The sequence below is a fragment of the Atractosteus spatula genome, chromosome 11, assembly GCF_055471065.1.
Source record: "Atractosteus spatula isolate fAtrSpa1 chromosome 11, fAtrSpa1.hap1, whole genome shotgun sequence".
NCBI classification, from domain to species: Eukaryota; Metazoa; Chordata; class Actinopteri; order Semionotiformes; family Lepisosteidae; genus Atractosteus; species Atractosteus spatula.
This window is the reverse complement of record NC_142716.1, coordinates 11,953,375-11,971,324: the sequence shown is the minus strand read 5'-3', so window position 1 is coordinate 11,971,324 and position 17,950 is coordinate 11,953,375. Positions and strand designations below refer to the sequence as shown.

The following is a 17,950-nucleotide window of genomic DNA, read 5'->3' as shown; positions in this document are numbered from 1 at the left end:
ATCCAGCCAGTGTGTAAATGGTCGTCCACGGGGCTGGCGGCCTTCCACATTCAATTCGAGGGCGGTCTTTGCCATTGATGTGTCATTGCTTCGGAGCACGTGTCCATACCATCGCAGGCGCGATTCCTTCATTTTCTCAGTGACTGGGGCGACTTTGAGTGTTTTTCGCACCTCTTCATTCATGACATGGTCTAGGGAATGTGATTTTCTGATATCCTTAGGGAAAGAGTTCCAGAGCTTTGGGGCATAGCAGGAGAAGGCCCTGTCTCCCATAGAGTGAAGATGGGTTTGGGGAACAGACAGGAGACCAGAATCGGAAGAGTGAAGGTTGAGAAGTGGGGAGTAGGACGATAGTAGCTCAGATAGGTACCTCAGGTACTGAGGTGCTAAGCCATATAGAGATTTTAAAGGTGAGCATGAGGATTTTGAAGTTGACACGAAGTCTGATAGGAAGTCAGTGCAAGGACTCCAGGATAGGAGTAATGTGATCACTTTAGCAAATGAAACATGTCAACCCTAAGACCTCTGCTTAGAAATGTCCTTTTTAGGTGTGGTTTAAGATTTCATTTCTCATCATTTCAATGAATGTATCTTGGTTTGGATCACTTTTCAGTTATATCCCTTTGTTAGCTTCAGCTTTTTAGTACCCATTAATTATCTCCTGTCTAAACTATATTTGTTTTACCTCAGTATCTAGATCCACACTGGTAAAAGGCAGTTGTTGTACGGCTGCCTGTTTCACTTCTCAGTTTTGTATAGCATGCCTTTGGTACTGTAAGTAGATGATTACACAGTTCTTTCATTAAGTCCTCTAGTGCTGGTGTAAATCTTAGCCTGAAACAACTTAAAATTGCAGTCTTTAACCAGATAAAACTCCATCAGTAGACACTAGTGCCCATGTATAGTTAGATGCACCTTCACTCTAGCACAGTCCTTATCACCATTTATACAACAGGTAATTATGGCTACAAGCCTGAGCTTCACTATTAACAACTCTACATGAGAAAAATAGTGTCTGGGTACTTCCAATATTCAATAAAGCAAACGATATTCACCTGAGCAGTGCACATCTTATCTTTGACAAAGTGAGCACAGCCTTTGGAGAGGCCATACATACAACTCTGGTGCAGAGTTGCTAAAGGATTAGATTAGTTGTATGAGGTTGTTGAAAAAAATACTGGAACCACGTATTGTGAGCTCAGTTTTTTTTCTGTTGTAATGAAGCATTTCAACAAGTCTGCCTCACTTCTTCACTTTTATGCTTCTTCGTGTACTTCATGTGATTTTAGCACAAGTACAGTAGGTAATAGTTAACATAATATTGATTCAGAAAGTGATGCAATATATCGTCATCATCAACTGGTATAAATATAGTTGTTTTTGAGACTCCTATTTACTGTTCTTATACTAAAGATCACTAAATCACCTCTATTTTGATGACAATAATGCAAATTGTTTTATTTTTTACATTGTGGGTTTGCACTGGAGGTTTAATAACTTCAGGTAAGTGATTCTCTTAATTATATGCATTTTATGTGGAAGAGATTTATTTGGCAACAACCAATTACAAAGGCCAATAAATCCTTCTGTTCATGCACAGAAAATTAGGTGTTCCATTGGTACCAGCAAATATTTTTCAGTTAATAGTTAATAGTTACAGTACAAAGTGAGCCTTATGTGAATATGTGCGATATCAGATATCTTAATTTTTATCCGTTTGTTCATTTTCACTCATATACAGTAAACTCATGTGGACATCCTGGGAATATGATAAATGGGCATTTTCGCTTAGTAAATGGAACAGACTATGTGGTCGGAGCCAAAGTTAAATATACCTGCAATGAAGGGTAGGTTTTTGTTTTGATAGAATTGTTTTCTACATGTATTTGGAAAGACAATTAAAAGTTAAATGTTGCATTTTTTTAAAAAAATGAATGTGTAAGCATTCAAACAAAATGTGTGCCATTTCATATGGATTGTATTTCTATACTGTTCAAAATAATTGTTGCCAGCATTTACACTTCTTTTCCAGCAGGTCTCACCGTTCAGTCATTGTCCTTTAACATGTTTCATCTTGTTGTGTTTTTTTTAAACTTTGCTTTATTGCTGTGAAGATAAACAATAATTTATCCTTTTTTGTGAATGATCCATCATTCCATCCATCCACATATTTTCTAGCTGCTTCATCCAATACAGGGGCAAGGTATGATACACCCTGGGTGGGATAGCAGTCCATCACAGGCACACACAGACACAAACAAGGGCACACTTACAGTACAATTTTTTTCCACAAACCAGTTAACTTACCTACTGTATATGTCTCTACATAATTTTGTGTGTGAATAATAATTGAAGGTGTGCACGTCTATCCTTTCTTCATTTACTCAAATGAAAGATAAGGAAATAATTAAGATGTCATGCTTACATAGAAAGAAGTCTGTCTACAGTATATTTTGTCACAATAACTGTGACAGCTTGGTCAGATGTTTTTATTATCTTGTTTGTTTACTTTTCTTATTTTAGAACCAATATTTTTTCTTATATGTTGTCATTATATTTTGTGGCTTTAATCAGAAAATGTAATAAAAATGTTAAAACTTACTTCTTTCTGTATTCAGTTTCCACATTGCAAGTGAAAGAGATATACGAATTTGTACAACATATGGATGGAGTGACCATATTCCTCTGTGCAAAGGTAACTAATGCTTTGTCCAAGTATTTTTCATGGTATATTTAAAAAAGCGTAATATTACTTAGTTAGGATTAGTATGTAATAAACCACCCTCTTAAAGTAAAATTTACTAAGTAGTGTTCAGAAAAGATTGGTTTACAGAAAAAACAATCTAACAGATCACATTCTTCAGGTACAATATAGATATATAGTATTATATGTCCATTATATAGCAGACAAAAACCTTGTTTTGGTACCTTTATAAGCAACCTGGATCACTGACTTACTGCAATGTCATTTTTGTGAACTTATTTTAAATTTGTTTCAGAACTACTTCAATTATTTAGTACACACATTCCTGATAATAAGAAAATGACTTCTGAGTTGTTTTATAGTTTAGTTCAAATAGTCTCATTTTAGGTTTCCAAAATATCTGCATTTTAATTCCCCCTTAGCAGTGACATGCCCATTTGAAGGAACAGAAAATGATGTAATTGTAAGTGGGCTGTCTGAATACACTGCTGGTGTTCCTTATGGATATATGTTGCTTTTTGAATGTTCCTCTTCAAGTAAAAAGCTGAACAATAAATTGGAAGTTTACTGTGGAGCAGATGGAAAGTGGAGTCACCCATTTCCAACATGTAATGGTAAGGTTGTTCTTTTTCAAGCCATTTTTCAAGACAGATGTAATTTCTTTTAATGTGATTTGTGATGCATCTACCTAAGCACATTTATGTACTGTACATCTCGAATGGGATTTGTAAGGAAGAAAGGTGATTTGTCATCCATTTTATGATGTACAGCTTTGTATATTCATGTGAGAAAATTAAGATAAAAAAACGTTTTATTGTTTTTAATTGCTCATTTTGTTCTAATATGACCCAACACATTACCTTAAAATGGGATCTTTAGCTCAATAATATTTTGATTATACCTTTACTCAATTACCTTGTGCTTTTAATGTTCTATTTTACAACGTATTTCAGATGTGCATAACTATTTTTTATTGGATAAAAAAAGTAGATTGTTGCAGATATTAACATGATATTGGCAATTTTGTAGCAAAACGCTGTATCATATTATGGAATTAACATGTAGGATTTCTAAACATTTGATTGGAAACAATGTTCTTTACTGAGTTTGTAGCACATGCATGATATACTGTAGCTTTCAGGCAGCCTATCAACACAAAACAGCAATAACTACCAGACACTTACTGTACTAGTTAATATTTACAGACAAGGAGGCATCCAAGAGTCTTAACCAAGTGAGACTCAGGATACATTTGCATCTCAAGAGTCCTCAAAAAAGCAGCCAATTTTGACTCCTCACGTGTCTTAAGGAGGGTCAGGAGCACAGGGTATATGATTAGAACTAGTTGGTTAATGTTCTATGTGATCCCAACAAACAGTTGTCTTTAGGCTCACAGTAACATTAGAAAGGAGTCCATCTCACACTTTTTGTTGTTGGACGTCCTGTAAATTGCAGTTGTTGCAGACCTTGTAAGATTTAACATGTTGATGTGTGGATGGATTGGGAAAACCTGTTCAATGCAATTCAATCCATATGGAAGTGGGGAAAGTGAGCTGTCGTGTTATATCAGCTAGCATGTTGATAACTAATTCCCTTCCAGACTATATGCTTTTGCGCTCTTCTTTATTACTTTTCAGGTCCTTGTAAACTCTTTCAATATTTGTAGTATAAAAGAAATCATGATTTTATTTTAAAAAACAGCTATGAAAATCAGGGTTATTACAGACTAATATTTAAATTGATATATTTCAGAAACAACTACTAAGTAGCTACAATTGCGACAGATTATTGCTGTTTTGCGCTGATCGTTTTCTTAACACCTTTTCCTACTTTTGTATAATACATTAAAATTCCTTTTGAAAAGACACTACTGGGTTAAAATGTGAACTTCATTTAACATTTTCTTCAACTCTTTAGTACTTTCACAGATCTGTACCAGACCACCAGAAGTAAGCAATGGACAAATGATTTCACCACAAAAGACATCCTATGATAATGGGGAGAAAGTTGAATACATATGTCAGAAGACGTTTTATTTTAAAGGACAAAACTACGTGCAATGTCTGGAGGGGACGTGGACAACTACACCACTGTGCTGTAAATATCCTGTTATCTGCTGTATATAACTCTCCAGAAACTTTGCAAAACTGTTAATCCTCCATATTGCCAACAGGGTACAGAGAATATTTTATATAAAATACAATAGGAATTACTGTATATGGTGGCAATACAAATATCTGCACTCTGAGGGATACTATCAAAACTGAATCTTGACAAATTACATTTATATATTGACATTCCAGCCAAGCTCTAAATACCCTTATTAAAAAAATCTGTTAAATCAATAATTACCTACATCATTAATTGTCTCACTTTAAAATGAGCAAATAGTTATGTTTAAATAAATAATGCGATTCAAAGCTCAACCAGACATGAATACCAGAAAACACCTGTTAGTACGTATGAGTACCAAGTTCACAACGTTTCCACACTACATCTTTCTATAATCAACGAAAGATCAATGTTGATATATTTTTGCCATACCCATGATGGGTATAAAAAATTATGAAATTAAATCATTCTGTTATTATAATAAAGATTTGCGTTGAGATCACACTGATACAAATACAGAATACATATTATATATATATTAATAGAAATATGAATTACATCATATGGTAATACAGTATAAGCATCAATTTACAACACTATAATACAGTTGGTTTAAATAATTAATTAGCTACAGAACTGTAATGCTTCTAACCAGGTTCACCAGTGACTGAAAGAAGAACACAACGTAATCTTACATTTCTCCAATTTAGAAAACAATGAAACAATTTAGAAAACAATGGTTTTATTGTTTTTACCTGACTCTTCAGGCCCTCCAGGAAAGGAGTCTGAGATCCCCCGATTTGAAAAAAAAAATTGCCACCAACCTTAAATTTTACATTTTCACAATAGCATAATGTTTGCACAATGTTATTTTTAATTAGAAGAAATTCTGTAAATCATAACATAATAACATGTAATCTAAAATATTTTAGTAGTGCATGTGTCCAGTTTACTATCAAGAACTGATATCCTGTTACTGTTCCTTACTTATTAACATTAAATATTTGTTTATTTAAAAAAAGGTTAAAAATCTCTAAAAATGACTTTTTTTCAAATATTATAAAGTAAATTGACTTACATTCAAGTTTCTAACTTTTTTTCTTATAATTAGCACCAACAATTTGTGGACAGCCTCCGGTTGTCACAAATGCAGATATTGAAGGCTGGACAAAGTCTAGCTATGAATCTGGTGATCGTGTTACATACAGATGTCAAAAGTTTTACATAGTGGAAGGATCAAATACAATTACATGTGCAAGAGGAGAATGGACTACTCCACCTAAATGTTTAGGTATGTAATTATTTTAACCTTATTACTGACCTCATTACTTTCCTTCTTCACTGGTATTAAATATGTTTTAAGCAATATTGAGAGAAAATAACATTAAAGTTTCAGTTCCAATTTTCAATTTAAATTCAAATCAATAAATAAAAATGATCAAATTGGTCTTGTTTTCTGATGTGGCTTATAAGATAGGTCAACCCTCTACTGTAGATTTTTAATCATTCTCCATTTTGCCAAATCCTTTTTTAAATGCAAGGAGGCATAGCTTGTCTTTTACAACAATGTCAATTCATACGTGTCATTAAGAAGAATTGCTTGCAGAAAAACAGCTCAGTCATGGAGTGGTGGACAATTACTTCATGCTGCTATAGATAACCTATTTATTACATAGCAAAAATAGGAAAAATGATGTGATATTCATGCGCTATGTACTGTACACGCACAAATGAAAGTAACTGTCATTCCTGTTTACAAGAAGTAAACTAACACAACTCGTAACCTAGCAAGTATATAATTTGTATTGTTAGAAAATGTTTTTTCCATCATCACTGACAGGGAAGGAAAATTTACCTAGATTGAAAATGATTAAAATGAAGAAATTGTGCACGTTTTTAGCACATTTGATCAGGAAAGGCACTTGTTTGGAACACAAGTCAACTACACCACTGTTCTGTAAATATCCTGTTATCTACTGTATATAACTCTTCAGAAACTTCACAAAACTGTTAATCTTCCATATTGCCAACAGGTTACAGGGAATATTTTATATAAAATACAATATTTTATATAACTGCATAATTACTATTACAGGATGCAGCAACACCCATTGTACCTCCATGACATAGGATTTATATGGTGGCAATACAGACATCTACACTCGGATTGATACTGTCAAAATTGAATCTTGACAAATGACATTTATATATTGACATTCCAGCCAAGCTCTAAATACCCTAATTAAACAAAATCCTGTCATTCTTGTTTACCAGAGGTAAACTAACACAACTTGTAACCTAGCAAGTATATAATTTCTATTGTTAGAAAATGTTTTTCCCATCATCACTGACAGGGAAGGAAAATGTACGTAGATTAAAAATGATTAAAATGAAGACATTGTGCACGTTTTTAGCACATTTGATCAGGGAAGGCACTTGTTTGGAAGACAAGTCAAGCCCCATATCCAGACATTGTGAGTTCAAGTTTGGGATGTGTACAAATCAGCACAGTACTGATGAATAACCTTGAGCTGGACACTGTATCCCCAGTTTGCCATGGAACAGTGACCACTGTGACTTCTTCATTGTAAAGAGTTAGCTGAAAGACATGTGCAGCTACTGTATATCAGCAATGTTATTGAATTGTACAGTATGTATTCATGTTTCTTTCCGCATGTACTGATTGTTTCATTTCTTTTTAGAACCATGTACTGTGACACTGGATGACATGAAGAGAAATAATCTGAGGCTCAAACATAGAGAATCAGAACTGGTATTTATCAAACACGATGAACCTGCTGAGTTTGCATGTATTGATGGCACATCTCTAAAAGGAAATAATCCACTTAGATTAAAATGCAATGATGGTAAAGTTAATCTACCTGTTTGTGGTTAAAGGCTCTGAGCATTGTTGCAGAGTACCTTCAACATAACTAATTAAAAAGTAGACTGCTTAATTTGTCTTTAAATAAAATTCTTGTTTATTAATGCATATCACAGTATTTGTTGCAATAAATAAATGAACTGTAATTCATTGAACAAGATTGGAAACTACCATTAAACTGTTCAAAGTACAGTAAATGACAAAGCACAGTATGTTCCTGCATTTAACTTCTTGCAATATCAAACATGTATTGTCACCCAACATTGTGAATATTTCCTTCATATCTCGATCAACTGACATGTTATGTAAGCACCAGCATTTTTTTGGAACTGTTATTGTTTTGAGAATTATCATCCTGAAATGTTATATTTCAGAAATCTTAGTCCTTGCCAATAAACTATCTAATCTCAAAAAGTGTTGCATTCTTCAATATCACTGTCTAAACTGAAATATACAGTGTATGTTGTAGGAGATACCAGTGATAAACTTATGGCAGAGTGATATGAAACATCAAGAACAGATTCAGAAGCCATTCAGTAAACTAACTCTGTGTTGCCCAGCTTATTCTGTCTACATAAATCACCAGGCACTGAAACATGCATATACAGTACATACTGATGCTCAGCTATTCCCCCGTTCTTCATCAAAAACCAGGCCTTCACAAATTTCTGTTCCTGTTTGGCCCAGGATGCTTCCCAATAAACAACTCCTGCATCCCAGACACAGAATCAGGTGGTTTGCTGTTTTCTCTCTCTCTCACTCTCACAGATCTTCCATCTATCTTTCTGTCTGCTGATGTTAAGACACAGAAGTACCTTGGGGCTCAACCAGCAGCATCTAAACTACTGTTAAGAGAAGATATGCTGCTACAATGACAAGTGATGCCTTAATGCACAGATGCTAATTCTTCTATTAACTCTGAGCAAATTACCTCGCTATGTTCCTCGGCAGAACACTTTATTCCCTTTGAACCCAGCAGATGAACTATCACATAGCCCACCTGTCCAGCACCTGTGACGCCCCTAATAGAGTATAAGTTGTATATTTTTCAAGTCTCCCAAGTAAAACAGCCCTGTTGATCACAAACAAGAGCTCTCACTCTCTCAAGATGAAATACTAAACACATAAATAAAACCTACAATAATGTTTATAATTAAATAGAAATATAAGTAGTCGTCTTAAAGATTTCCCATGAACATTACATTGAACTGAGTATAGCAGGTATTATTTCCAAAAGCTAAAAAACAATATTAAAAGATTACTAGAAACAGCTGGAGGGAGTTCCAAAGTTCATACATCACATACAGTAATTTCTTCAAATAATCAATTACAAACTCTCATTAGATCATAAGTTGTCAAGCTTTTATTTGAGAAATGAAGGTGTCTTTTGTAAACAATTTTCCCAATATTATAGCACACTCTAAATTGATTGAAATTGTCGAAGTAGTAGAAAAAAGCATGGGGGGTGGGGGCACTGTCTTTATGTTAAATAAGCATAGGCTTGACTGTGCAGGGGAGTCCGATCTCCCTGGCCAGGCAGGAAAACGCCAGTCTTGACTGTCCAGTAGGAGGCTGCAGGCCAATTTAACACACAAGCCCTCTGAGGGGTCTCCCTCATGGACCAGGTCAGGTGTGAGCTATCAACATGGTCTCCAGGAAAGGCATCTCTCTGAGGAAGTACCTGGATGTGGACAGAACTGGAGATCCAGGTGTCCATTCCAGTCCATTTGGACTGGACTGACAGAGATCCATCTCTGTTCCCATGTCAGCTACTAGAAGTCTCTGGACAGCACAAGCTGGGGTGCTTGAAGGTGGCTCAGGAGTGAAGAGGAAAAGAAAAGAAAGAGAGGGTAACCAATGCGCTGCAAGTGAGTTTGATGTGGCTGATGCATCCCAAGATGAGCCCTGGAATATAGAACTAGTGAAGGTAGTCAGCAGTGAGTGCTGAGGACTGCTTGCATTGATCAACATTAAATCATAGCAATTTTCGTGAATTTAAATTATACAGAGAGGTATTAAAAATACAGCAAATGCTGTTGGTTCCAGTACTCATTTGTCACCTTTTAGTGCCTCTCAATATAAACAAAAAGTAGACAAAAATGTTCCCAAAAATCATTGATATTTGCTTTAAATGTGATTGAACTCTGAGTCAATGAACAAGTTCAGAGTTTCATGCTAGTATTGTGCCAAGGTGTTTGACATTGTTTCACTGCTGATATTAACAGCAGTGCAGCACAGTTTGCCCAGTGGTTAGCAATGTGCCATTATCTCTCATGGGTCCTGGGTTTGAATCCAGTCTGTGGCTCCATCTACAGGGAGCTTATATTTTTTAACCATTTTAAATGGAGTGCACTGGTTTCCTCCCACCTTACAAACACATGCTGAGTATATCTCTTGGTACATAAACAAGGTGTCCTCCAGAGCATCACTGGAATTAAGAATTTGTTCCCTTTCATTTCAGAAATTTATCACCAATCAATGGAGAATCACCACTCCAAAGCCTTTAGGACTGAACATTCATACTAATACAGCTCACAGTACATCTTATTTCCATCTGCTTTACTGATGATACAAAGGAGTTGTAAAATCCCTACTTTTCCACCATTTTTTCCTCAGAGAAGGACAAGGAATTAATGTATTTTATTTTCTTATATCTTTCTTATTGTTAAGTGTGTGTGGGATTAGATTCTCTGTATTGATTCACACTCATTGTCTCTATCACCCTCGCAAAGGGTATATAATAGAACCAGTTAAGTAAAGGCCGTTCTAAAGAAGGTTTTGAGTTTAGATTTGAAAGAGTTTAGAGCATACCAAGCCTTGTGGAGCATTTAAAATGAAATAGGATCACTTTTCGGCCATATACAATTTCTTGTATTAGGAATTTCTCTTTTCGCATACCCCAACTTGCTCCATCAGGCACACAGACAGGGAGAGAAGCTTGGGGTCAGGGTCTAGGGTCAGCCACTTATACGGCACCCCTGGAGCAGTTGGGGTTAAAGGCCTTGCTCAGGGGCCCAACAGAGTAGGATTCCTCTGCCGGCTGCAGGATACGAACCAGCAACCTTCCAGCCACAGGCGCAGATCCTTAGCCAAAGGTGAGTATGAGGATTTTGAAGGTCTGATAGGAAGTCTGATAAAATCTGATAGGAAGTCACTGCAAGGACTCCAGGATAGGAGTAATGTGATCACTTTAGCGAATGAAACATGTCAAGCCATTTTTGATGTGGATTCAGATTTTATTTCTCCTCATTTCAATGAATGTATGTTGGTTTGGATCGCTTTTCAGTTCTATCCCTTTGTTAGCTTCAGCTTTTTAGCACCCATTAATTATCTCCAATCTAACCTATATTTGTTCTACCAGTTTTACCTCAGTATCTAGATCCACACTGGTAAAAGCAGCTAAGGTAATCCTTTCAAAGCTCTGGATGTAACATTATGGATATGTGATAATCATGTTGAGTACTTCTACCCTGGAAACAATGAGCAATGACGGGGACACTATACTGTAAACAGGCGCCGTCCTTCGGATGAGACGTAAAACCGAGGTCCTGACTCTCTGTGGTCATTAAAAATCCCTGGGTGTTTCTCGAAAAGAGTAGGGGTGTAACCCCGGCATCCTGGCCAAATTTCCCATTGGCCCTTACCAATCATGGCCTCCTAATAATCCCCATCTATGAATTGGCTACATTATTCTGCTCTCCTCCCCACTGATAGCTGATGTGTGGTGAGCGTTCTGGCGCACTATGGCTGCCGTCGCATCATCCAGGTGGATGCTGCACATTGGTGGTGGTGGAGGGGAGTCCCCCATTACCTGTAAAGCGCTTTGAGTGGAATGTCCAGAAAAGCGCTATATAAGTGTAAGCAATTATTAATTATTATTATTATTATTATTAATTCCCTTCCAAAGTATACACTTTTTCTAATAAGATTTAGAATTCTTCAATATAACGAATATTTTGATTGCCACTGCTTCATTAATTAAAACACAAGCTTGAGTTATAACAGCAAAAAAAAATTGTATATAAAAATGAGAATTATAAGAGTATATTTAATTTGGACTCACTTATACAGTTGCCCTTCGTAATTTCACAAGATCCAACTATTATATTTTACTTGAATTGCATATTGTTCTTAATTTATTACTACTTTCAGGTCCTTTTTTTGTAAACTCTTTCAGTATTTAATACAATCACTTGCATGTAGTATAAAAGAAAGCATATTAATATAAATGTAATATAAAAGAAAGCTATACATATATATAGCTTATTACAGACAGTAATATTTCAATTGGAATATTTCAGAAACAACTACTAAGTAGATACAATTGCAACAAATAGATTATTGCTGTTTTAGGCTGATCATTTTCTTAACGCCTCTTTTTACTTTTGCATAAAACATTAAAATTCCTTTTGAAAATACAATACCTAAGAACTGGTTAAAATGTTAACTTAATTTAACTTTTCTATCACAGATCTGTTCGAGGCCACCAGAAGTAAGCAATGGACAAATGATTTCATTACAAAAGACATCCTATGAAAATGAGGAGAAAGTTGAACACATATGTCAGAAGAATTATTATTTTAAAGGACAATGTTATCTGCAATGTCAGCAGCGGATGTAGACTACACACTACACGCTACACCATTGTGCTATAAATATTCCATTGGCTAAATAACTCTCCAGAAACTTTGCAAAACTTAATCTTCAATATTGGTAACAGGTTACAAGGAATATTTTTACATAAAATACAATATTTTTAAAAAACTGCATAATTACTATTACAGGATGCAGCAATATTATACCTTCATGATGGCATTATATGATGGCAATATAGACATCTACACACGGAGGTATACTGTCAAAATTTAATCTTGACAAATTACATTTATATAGTGACATTCCAGCCAAACTCTAAATACCCTAATTTAAAACAATCTGCTCAACCAATAATTAGTAATATCTACTTCATTAATTGGCTCACAGTAAAATGAGCAAATAATTATGTTGAGCATCTGAAAGCAAAGTTAGTACGTATGAGTACCAAGCTCCCACATTTTCATATTACATCTTCTATTATCAACAGAAGAAAAATGTTGATGTCTTTTTGCCATAGCAATGATGAGTGTAAAAATTTTACAACGTGAATTCGCACTTATCATAATACAGATTTGTTTTGATATTACACTGATACAATTACAGCATGAAATACTAATGATGTGGTAATATAAGCAACAATTTACAGCACTTAGACAATATTATCTAAATCAGGGGTCTCAATTCTTGGATGGCCTAATGTCTTTCTGTTTTTTTGCTCCACATATAAACTCAGTTATGTAGTTGATTTAAATAAATGATCTACAGAACTGTAATGCTTCAAACCTGGCCCTCCAGTGACTGATAGATAAACATACCATAAGCTTACATTTCTCCAATTTACAAAATAATTAGGTTTTATTGTTTTTGCTAAATTTGCCACCAAAAACCACGATCTTATTTTTAATTAGGAGAAATTCTGTAAATCCTACCTATCCTGTTAATAACATGTAATCCAAAATATATCAGTAGTGCAGTTTACTATCAAGAACTGATATCCTGTTACATCCCCTTATTTATTAACATTAAATATTTATTAATTAAAAAATGGTAAACATTTCTAAAAATGTATTGCTTCAAATACTTTTAAGGTGAATTGACCGATATTCCAGTTTCTAGCTTTTTTTCTTATGATTAGCACCAACATTACGTGGACCGCCACCAGCTGTCAAAAGCTCCGATACTGAAGGCTGGACAAAGTCCAGCTATGAATATGGTGAACTTGTTTTTGAAATGGGAGGTTCAGATACTATAATATGTAGTAGAGGAGAATGGTCTGCACCCCCAAAATGCTTTGGTGTGTATTTATTTTTCCTGTATTATTCTCCATTGTAACAATTTTATATTACAATATTGACAGAAAATTTAACTAACATTCCAGTTCTATCATATGAAACAAAAATATGAACGACATAAGTAAGGAAGTCACGTTCCTACATATTTATTAGAATAATATGGCATAAATAGTAAACAACATTAAAGATACATAAGATTTAGATTTTCCTCTTGATCAAATCAGTCATGCTTAACAAAGAAATTAGGAATGACAGGTGTGAGACCTATGAAAAATCTTTGAAATAAGTGTTTGTACTATACTATTTACTATATTTCAAGATTTGTTATCAATCACCATTTTACATTTAACATTAAAATTAAAAATAAATTAAAAAAGGAATTTACTAACTCCTTGATAAATACAAGGTGCCATCCCTACCATTTTAATACTATGTCAATCCACGTGTCAGTACAAAGCATCGCTGGTAGAAAAAGCAGAAAAGGAAAATAAAATTAAAGAAAGAAACATAACATCTAGAGATTCAACCAGGATTTTTAAATGGAGTATGGAGGAGCCATACAATTAGTGGATGTCTCATAAGACTGAAGCACTCTTTGAAACCAATATTGACATTGAAGAATAAAAATAACATCACACTCAGGAAAGGATTTCCAAAATTCGATGTCTGTATTTTAGAAATGAAAAACACAACAATGTACAATGTTTCAATTATGTACAATGCGTTTTTTTAAAAGAATTAAATACAGGTTTTAAGTTTACGAAAGCATAAAGGCCACATAAAACTAAAAGGCACATAGGAGAAACACTGGATAAAAAACTTCTACTTACATCTTTGTAAAGCTCTAACACAGGATGTTTGATCTAAACTAACCTCTTTAATGAAACATTGCACAAAATAGTTTTGTCTTCGTTAAAAAGGTCTGAAATTTTATTTACATAGTTTTGCTTTTTCTTTAAATCGCTTATTCAGTTTTCTAAGGCACTACAGCAAGAGCATCTGCAAGCATCTGAATTGCTTGAAGAGGATCCACTACTTCTTTCATGTTGTCTTTTCTTAAGACCCAGTCAGGAGCAATTCTGAAAAAGAAAGATTTGTAGGGTTGAACAGTGAAAATGTATATCTGAAGGTCCCTTGCCTTAAAAACTAATGTTATAATTTTACTTAGATGATTACGACCAACCTACAGCTCAGCATGCAATTATGCAAACGTGCTGCTTCAATCAAGGATCACTCAATTTAATTACAGTATTAAAAATAGCATTTATGACATCTGCTGTATGATAATTAACCTAAAGAGGCAATAAAGCCTACAGTCTGATCTGGATGATTTTTGCTATGCCTGCTGAAGTATTCACTCACTGGGAAATCAGAATAAGCTCACTCTTGAAATGTTTTTTTTTTACTAGAAGGTCAGTTTAGGTTATCACAAATTATGTTGTGCAGAATATCAAACAAAGAAAAAAAATGTTTGGAAAAAATAGTAAAATTGTTACATTTTAATTTACATGGGTGTTAATTTCACAGGTAATACAAAGCATTTTAGTTTTATACAGAAGCCTGGGAGCACTTAACATCAGGTTGCAAAAAACCAAGGGCAGCTATGGCAATTGGGCAAAGCTGCCTCAGAGCCCATCTCCAATCCTTTCCAATGTATTCAGCAGTCTTCTGGAAGTGACAAGGAGCAGGACCTAGGTTGACTGAGAGGATGGCTGGATGCATTTGTACTAGTAGCATCAGCACAGCACTGAGATTCTGATTCAAAGAGACCTCACTGCCACCATATCCCAGAGAACAGAAGCAGCAAAGGACCTTTTGCCTCCAGTTGCTCCCTTTACTCTCTCCAGTCCTCTTTGTCCCCTCTCTATCCTTCTGTCTTTTTATATTGTTTATATTGTTGATGACTCTTAATTACCACAAACTTAATTAACCAAGGTAAACCAGAGGACCACTTTGCATCTCAGGCCGCCTTACAACTCAGCAAACACCTCCTTTCTTGCTTTGAACATGCTAAGAAATGCAAATGTTGTCACTACATATTTGACCACTGTCCCTTTTTGAGACACCTTAACTACTTCCAATACCCATGCTTGAGTATTGTGTTATATCGTATCAGAATCCATATTGTAGCAGAAACCACTTTGAACTGAACCATTTTGAAGTTCCTTGAATCACGTTTAAAGCACAAGAATATTCAGGTTTCTCAGAGTAACATTTAAACTCATTTCTCCTTGTCTTTTGTTATGCAGATAAACGTGAGACTTGAATTTGAAGTCATATGCTCTTGGTCATCATACACTGTAATGTTTAATACAATTGTAAGCTCTACAACAGAAAAACATCAGGTCTCCAAGTCACACAAATGCACTGCATTCCCTACAAATATCTGACACAGCCAATTATTTAAATATTTAACTATGTCAAATGCTATCCAACTAATATCTGCTATGCATGTCAACTCTGTGATCATGGATTTTTCCAACTGATGACAATTGACAATCACTTACTGACATCACTTTGGCTCAACTCAAAGATTTGTAGGCTTAGAGCTCAATATATTTCTGACCTTAAATTGAGCCACTCGGGAGCTCAACAATATACATATTTGTAAAGGAACAAGTAATAGGTTTATTCCATGCTACAAAGAGAAGAAAGAAAACAACGTTTCGGCCGTGGGGCCTTCTTCAGCTGTCCCATTTTACAATCACATCTTCAAGCACAGACCACAAGTAGTCCACCATCACCATACGATATCAAAGCCAAAACCCTATGGCTCTATAGCATTATTACAACTGTACAAAGACCTACCTAGGAATTGCCTTTGTCTTATGGGGAGTTGTTTGGGAAAAGAAGCTTCCATTGAGTGAGACATTCATCTTCTGTCTAGTAAGGGTCCTTGCAGCATCCATCTTGTGTTTCCGAGCAGTAAGCCGATAAATGCTGCAAATACGGTCCACTGCTTTAGGAAGATTACGGACCTCCTGCATCGAGAGAAAAACACATGCATGATATTCCAAGTCACCCTGAACTAAAAACTAAGTTATCAATCCAGTTATCAGGTACTTGTGGTGTTGCGATTACTGCTTGTTATAAAATATAATGCAAATTTTCCAGTAGGAAAAATCAGATTACATTGGACATGTCTTTTGATTTAAGCTTTTTAATTTGCACATGGCACAACTGCACATGTAAACTTGGACGTGAATTTACCAGATTTCTTGTAAACAAGACAGATGCGATTTTGAAAATTGGTATACATATTGACCATAAATTGCCATCCTTAAAACTTCAATTTTTCATGAAACCAAACACAGTAAGCTTTATTTTTAACCATAGAACACAAATATTTACCACAGCCCGCTGTGTGTTTTGCAGCAGGATGACTAAAAGGAAACAGGTTTTGGCGAAAATGCTTCCTCCTTTATCTGCCACTTTGTCTCCTGCTTTGTCTCTGTAGATCTGCAGGAGGTCTAACAATGTGTCAATAGAATGGTCCACATCATACACTGCATCTGTCGTTTTATCATACTAAAGACGACAAAAAGAGAAAAACATAAAATGAATGCTACATATTGCAAAAATAAAAGGTGACAGCAAAGTCTTCAGAAATAAACTCAAATCAACTTAAAAGAATCACTCTGGAATATCCTGAATAATCAGTTATTTTAATTACTTCAACTATTAAACACGCAAGATTCAGTAGGAGAAAATTCAGTTCAAGTGTTACTGCATCAACAGAAAGAACCATGGCTTTTGTGAAAGCTTCTTTTACGGCACAGCAGTATTAAAGAGCACAGTATCAACCTCTTCAAATATATCCAAAACATTTATGAAAGACCCACAAAGCATACCTTTGACAAATTCAGGAGAACTTGGACGGCATAAGTGATTACTTCCATACAAGGGACACTTCGATTGCAGCTCCTGATCAGAGTGAAAATAGTTAACGTTGCTCCACTGTTCACAAGATGTTCACAACACTTTGATGAAAGCCTTGTTGCAGTTTCTGAAAGATAAGAAATAGATCATTTTCATATTAAACATGATATTTTCCTCAAGTCCCAAAATGAACTCAACATAAGGATTATCATCAATAGCAATGTGTTAAATAGGTAACTCAGTGATGTAATTAAATTAATTACTGGAAAGAAAATCAAAGGATTATCTGCCAAGACCTGATCCACCCATCCCTAAGTTACAGCACAGGTGACCTCCTTGTGGCATTTTGTCGCATTTGCTCCGAGTTCTGGCTAAGTTGTCTGTTTGATCAATGCTTTTAAATTGGCTTTTAGTTCTTAAAACAAGGAATGGGTCCAGTATCAGTCCTGTTCTAATTATAGAGTTTAAGAACTTCACAAGCCT

General features: G+C 35.1%; 2 protein-coding genes across 2 annotated transcripts in view; one reads left to right on the top strand and one right to left on the bottom strand.

Annotated features, from left to right (window-relative positions):
- The first annotated feature begins 1,385 nt into the window (after positions 1-1,385).
- Positions 1,386-8,114, top strand: LOC148823523 (complement factor H-related protein 1-like). The gene is made up of 7 exons (XM_088927715.1): positions 1,386-1,503; positions 1,742-1,847; positions 2,619-2,695; positions 3,127-3,318; positions 4,622-4,801; positions 5,928-6,107; positions 7,519-8,114. The coding sequence occupies exons 1-7, from the start codon at positions 1,437-1,439 to the stop codon at positions 7,710-7,712; spliced, it is 996 nt and encodes a 331-aa protein (XP_088783841.1). The 5' UTR covers positions 1,386-1,436; the 3' UTR covers positions 7,713-8,114.
- Positions 8,115-14,243: 6,129 nt separating this feature from the next.
- The window catches only part of aspm (assembly factor for spindle microtubules), a 28,457-nt gene continuing 24,750 nt past the window's right edge, over positions 14,244-17,950 (bottom strand). Inside the window, exons 27-30 of the mRNA XM_088927239.1 lie at positions 17,440-17,594; positions 16,940-17,116; positions 16,397-16,569; positions 14,244-14,667 (exon numbers count right to left, since the gene is read on the bottom strand). Of these exons, the coding sequence (XP_088783365.1) occupies positions 14,565-14,667; positions 16,397-16,569; positions 16,940-17,116; positions 17,440-17,594 (608 nt within the window). The 3' untranslated portion in view covers positions 14,244-14,564. The remainder of the gene's footprint in view (positions 14,668-16,396; positions 16,570-16,939; positions 17,117-17,439; positions 17,595-17,950) is intronic.